This window comes from Scaptodrosophila lebanonensis, unplaced genomic scaffold (genome assembly GCF_003285725.1).
Source record: "Scaptodrosophila lebanonensis strain 11010-0011.00,11010-0021.00 unplaced genomic scaffold, SlebRS2 tig00000085-arrow-pilon, whole genome shotgun sequence".
Lineage (NCBI taxonomy): Eukaryota > Metazoa > Arthropoda > Insecta > Diptera > Drosophilidae > Scaptodrosophila > Scaptodrosophila lebanonensis.
Window position 1 is genome coordinate 2,467,115 of NW_022060564.1, and position 6,328 is coordinate 2,473,442.

At 33.6% G+C, this 6,328-nt stretch overlaps 1 protein-coding gene across 1 annotated transcript; it reads left to right on the forward strand.

The window, feature by feature from the left end:
- The first annotated feature begins 4,307 nt into the window (after positions 1-4,307).
- LOC115626568 lies at positions 4,308-5,186 on the forward strand. Its single transcript, XM_030521947.1, has one exon. It carries the CDS (start codon positions 4,308-4,310, stop codon positions 5,184-5,186), a length of 879 nt encoding a protein of 292 aa, XP_030377807.1.
- The last annotated feature ends 1,142 nt before the right edge of the window (positions 5,187-6,328 follow it).

Below are 6,328 nucleotides of genomic sequence, written 5' to 3' on the forward strand. Positions count from 1 at the left end.
AATATATATAAAATGTTAGAATATATTTTAATTATTATAATCGACAGAATTATTGTTGATGTACTAAATAAAATAAAATAAAAATAAATATAAAAATGTTGATGAAGAAATTTTCCTTTATAATTGGCCGCTTTTCTGATTTGGGAAGATCTAAGCCTGTCCCAGCACACTCAATAGAGCAATATTCATTACAATTTTATACAATATTGCATACTTTTGATTAAAAAATTTAAGACTATATTTAATTAATATTACTTAGTATAAAAATATTTGTTTCATTTTGTTTTCGTATTGCTTGTCCATAAGGTTTTTTCTATCGTTGAACATAATTTACAGCGCTTCAATTAAATCTAAATTAATTCTACCCCTTGGAACCGTGGACAAGCCACTACTTCCGTCTTTCGGATCACGTGTTCTCTATCAGGTGGAAGTAATGGAAGTTCTCTCTGGACGTTGAGAGTACATAGCAGACAGAAAAAAAAGGAAAAAAAACTGACCCAATAGAACAATTTTTGACTTCACTTTCGGATTAGTAATACTTAGAACCAACCTTTGCGTTTTATTCTCAAACAAATTCTGACACTTTAATAGAAATCAGTTCTATTTCTATTCTATTTTTGGATTTAAGGGCAATTTATTATAAGGGATGTGTGTTAAATTTGTCAGGATAGATAAATAAATAGCAATACTTAGAAACAACACACCTTAAGCCAAAGGCGAGCATTATTATAATGTGCATTTTATTATCAAACAAATTCTTACACGTTAAAACAAATAGAGCTGTATTTTTGGATAAAGGGCAATTTATTATAAGGTATATGCCTTAAATTTGTCAGGATAGAAGAAGATATCTATCGAGCATAAACTTGTCCTTTATTGGGACTAGACTGGCTCTACCTCTCATCATATATTTATTAACTCGTCTCTACACATGTACAAGTATGTATGTATAGTATTTGCATGATTGTGCTAATTCTGCTGCCGATTTTAAAATAAATTTTCCTTCTAAGTATGGCCAGTGTATAGGGTATGTCCCACCACTCGCCCTAGCCACTACGTTCAATTTCATTCCCACACAAATGCTGGAAAAACCACTAATGTTAAAAGGAAAATATTTGCTTTTGGAGCTTCGACTCGCCTTGGTTGTCAGAAGCGTGTGCTTCTCATTCATGCTTAATTGATTTTCAAAATGTAATTCAATACAAATTTCCCTTCGATTTGCATTGACAACGGCACGTGTGCACACGCAGCTGTTCGCACAGCCGCTACTGTCACCGAAACTGCTACTGCTGCTGCTGCTGCTCCCAAAACTGTGAATGTGTCAACTGTCACGGCGACGACAACAATGTCTTGCCAGGACATGGTTCGGCCATGCTCCATTACATTGCATTTGGTTTCAGTTTAAATTAGGGCTGACAAAAGGGATTCGGGTGGAGGCCTTGCCAAAAATACGTGAGCAGCAAACCCAATTGACCAAATAAGCATGACTAAGCGTAAGAGCCTTAAAGAGTCCTGGTCTGGTTGGAGACACTCTTGTACTTGTCCACAGCCTAAATAGCTTGCAGTCTATAAATCAAATAGCATCATTAACACAGAGGCAAACATAATATCATACACATATTCCTATGCAAACAATATTGAGATTTAGTGAAGCAACAAAATGACAAATGTTAGATTATTCTGGCCATAATGCAGGTAATCTAGATATTAATACCAGAGAGGAAGCGCCAGTATACAAGTATGTATAAATCATATGCACATATTGGCTTAATAAATTTATGTAAAACGCAAATAGGATGCACGAGCATACAAAATACACAACCAATGACCAAAATGCACAAAATATTCACATGTAATCCATTTGCTGGCAAGTGATAATGGAATAATGGAGGCTATTAGCAGGTATACAGTGAGATTTCTCTAAATTGAAACCAAAGTTATAACAAGAGACAGGCGAGAAAGCTCGACATTTGATTACCCTGTAGCCAAACGAACTTTCAGCGCTAGATGGAAGATCCGAGGGACGAATGGACATGACTATATCAATTTATCTATTTACTATATGAAGCTAGATATGCCTCTATTTGTCTGTTACACACTTTCAAAAAACATAACCTATTTTTACATTACGGGTACAGGGTATACAAAAACCGCAAGTTCGTAACTTTCATGTAAAATTCGACAGACAAACCAATTTATTCAAATTTAATTCCTATCTCAATATAATTTAAGTAATATCTCAACTCAACAAATGTATTCAATATATATTCTTAAAGACATACGTACAAGATATTTTCACATTCGTTGAATTTTTTAACACATTTATTGCATTTTTTTTTTTTTAAAACTATGTCATTAATATTATGTGCATTCAATTATTATTTCCAGTGCTTCAAATAAACATTTTAACTGCTGCAATCCAAGGACTATAGCTTTGTTCATTTTGCTTATCGACACATTATTAAATTTTCAATTATGCAAATTACTTGCAGAAATTGCAGAAATTTGTCTAATTACTATGCAAAATAGCATAAAGTTAAAACAAGTGTGAGAGCTGAAGTCGAATTATGTAAACAAATTCTGACATGGCTTGCTTAAGCCATCCGGACCGACTTTTAATGTAGGCGGCAAAATGTGGCCAAACATGGTCAACAGTTGTGCGCAGGGCTTTAAAGCCGTCAACATTTTAGTGATTCGAATCGGTGTGGGTAAAAAGTTTTAGCTTCAGTACATTAAAGCAAATGTTCTATTAAGACTGTACAAGCAGATGTTCTGCATTAAAAGCCAACAAGCGTTAAAATAATTGAAATGTTTATATGCGTGAGTACATTAGAAGGATTAGAAAACCAGCGCAAGGATAATACCAAAAGCATTATAGAACTGAATTTCACAGAATATTGAATTAAGTATACATTTCCTAAGGCTTCTATCAATTTTATTTATCAATTAACTTACTTTAGGATAAATATTAAAATTTAATAAAAAATATGTACCCTTCATTATAAATATATTAAACAACAGTAATGCTACAAATATGAAAGAAAGATATAGAATTTTATGCGATTCAGATATTATTGGACCCAACTAGCATTCATTTCACAGAAAATTTGTATACCATTTGAAAAAAATTTAATAATAAATATGTACCCTTCATTATGAATATATTAAACAACAGTAACTTTCTTTAGGATAAATATTAAAATTTAATAATAAATATGTACCCTTCATTATAAATATATTAAACAACAGTAATGCTACAAATATGAAAGAAAGATATAGAATGATATAGAAAGATATATATATATAGAAAGATATAGAATTTTATGCGATTCAGATATTATTGGACCCAACTAGCATTCATTTCACAGAAAATTTGTATTTGACAGATCCGTATATTTTTCAAATAGTTTAATCGCAGATGGTCCTTTTGAAAAAGGACTTCAATTAAGAAACATAAACAACAATTGATCAGTGAAAAGGTACATGGTTATAAATATCAGCCAGTTTCTAGAAACCTAACCGTTTTACTGGCCGATTTATTTTACCTAACTTGGGTCCCCTTTGATTATTTCAATTTGTTCTCTACTGACGACATACGAAACTTAGTGACGAAAAACTCATAACATTTCTGAAATCAAATGTGTCGAAAGACTTAAGTCCGTTTAGTTCCATTTGTACGAATCTAGCAATCAGACGAGAAAATATATACATATAGAAGTAAAGGATTTCATTTTCAATATATACAGTGTTTTATCCACCAAGTCGCGGCATTCCTTTTGCTCTAACTTCTCTAATAAACAGATAAAAATACTCGTATTAGTGAAGTGTGTTATTTGGACTGCCACTATAGGTGACAGAAATGAGCCAAATAGTTGCTCCATTAATGCAATAGAAGTCAAATATTTTTGTATAGCGATGCACAGCTCTTCGATTGCTAGGGTTAAGAAAACCAAAATACTTTTGTTCATCAAATGTATTCTGAAATGCTTCTCCACTAGCAATATCAAGTGCAAACTAGCAATAAACCAAAACCAATTCGAATCAATACTTTGCAAACAGATACCAACCCATTGCACACATACACATACACATACATACACCGTATTGCAATTTGTAAAGGGCAACTGGCAATTGCACAAAAAATTATCCCACAAGTGCAACTAATGGCAATTCGTTTGTTTTCATGTGTGTTTCCCAATTAGGAAAACTGGAGCTTCGGCTTAACTTGTGCGCCACAGAACACAAGTAACAGCTGCGACATTTGTCAAGAAATTCGAAAAGTTCTCCCTGAGAACTGAGTTTCCAAAATGAATCAGGTATGGTTTTTTTTTAAAGTATTCGAACTCGTCATAGGCAGCATTTGCATGTACTACCATATAAGAGGTGCACTCTATTCAGAGGAACCATTGCCCCATAACCTGATGTTTTGTGGCACCTTCATTGCCTATATGTTAATAAATATGACGGGTATACTGAGGATTTTCGTCAAAACACGAACACTAATGCTTCGTGAGTTCTTCATAACGTCATCGGGCTCTGTACTTCACTATATTTGCGGATGTGTGATCATGTACTATGCGGAGATCGACTTCCATTTGACATTTATGGGAGATAAGCAGGAACTGGAGCACTTTTTCTTTGCCATATGTAAGAAGCAGAGCATTGCCTCTATAGTAAATGGTACCATGTATCTAATACACGCATTGCTTGTGCTGGAGATAATCACGAAAGCACCCCATACTGCTGAGCTAACAGGAGCAGAGAGTTTAGAGGGCGCCGTTTCCATGACATATACTGGCTATGAGTATCGTGATTATATGGCCAAGACATCAGCTGAAGTGTACTTCCTATCGCAACCAGTGGATCAATTCTTGCGCAATCATAGCAAATGGTTTCGGGAATTGGCTGAATACCAAGACGCAGAACCGAAGGCACTTGAAGCTGCACATTCCCATCATTCACAAAATCGGTCCATGACTAATCTGCATTCATCTAGATCGGATAGAAGTATCGGAGATGAATTCGAAATGGAAACATTTGAAGAAGACTCATATATTGTAGAAATTGACTCGGAAGAATCCGTGGAATTGTTCTCAAGCTCGGTACGCCTGCAAATTGACATAGAGTCTAGTTCGGACGATGAGAGACCACCTAAAAAGAGCAGCAACCCACCGGAACATCAATAACAATTTGTATAGTCGTATCTATATTTGTAGCATGACACCCAAGAGCCTTGATTGTAAGGAATTAAATATGTATTTATTCATCATTAGTTTTATGCCTTGTGACTTGTCATTTCCGAGAAAATACTTAGTAGTTGATACTACATACTTATTAAAAACAATTAACCTCTCAGCAACCTCGTTTTCTGGCCAGAAGCAGCGCTGAAGAATGACTTACAACAACAACGAGTCTCCAGAGAAGACAATCGGCGGTTCTGTACTCAACTTTTTATGTTAAGCCCTATAATTTGTTTTGTATACTTTCTTAAGTTTGGTTTCTTTTTATCTAGTGTAGAAAGTATTAGCGTTATATTAACTGATACAAATTGTTTCACATCAATAAAAAAAAAATTGAATGAATTATATAAATAAATAAATTCCATTCCTTCCTTTCTTGTCATCAAATTCTTCACTTTTCCCTTCCCTCAATTGGTTGTCTCTCTAACAGTTTCAAAAAAATAAACTGAAACAATTTAAATTAAAGTAATGGGTCCACATAAAATTGAAGAGCAAGAACTCTTTGGCTACAGATAGTGCACTGTCAGTCAGTTACGTGGAAGCTACTATATATGTACGATATAGTTGTCCGATCTTGACTGCATCTTACTACAAATAAAAGGCTCTGGAAAAATTTCAGTACGATAACTCCACTATAACTATTTTTGTTGCTTGCTCCTATGTAATTCCGACTACTATGCATTAAATCTATGAACCTCTAGAGCCAAAATCAGCGCCGACATTTTTCTTGGAAAAAAAAAACAAATGTCTTTTGATTAGAGTTAAAATAATTGATTTAAGAATCTTATGAAAAATATCCATTACCATATCCATAACCATAACCATATCCATAGCAAAATCCATAATCACACAGGTCTGCCAGAAGTGTTTCTTGATTAGAGCAATTGCAAGTGAAAAATCATATTTATAAAATTAAAAAAATTATTTATTTAACAAAAATTAAAAAAAAAATAACCATATCCATAACCATATCATAACCATACCAAAATCCATAAACACACAGGTCTGCCAGAAGTGTTTCTTGATTAGAGCAATTGCAAGTGAAAAATCATATTTATAAACTTAAATAAAATTATTTGTTTAACAAC

Excerpts from the sequence above, each read along its gene's own strand:
- LOC115626568 (XM_030521947.1), top strand. The coding sequence starts at position 4,308 with ATGAATCAGGTATGGTTTTTTTTTAAAGTATTCGAACTCGTCATAGGC.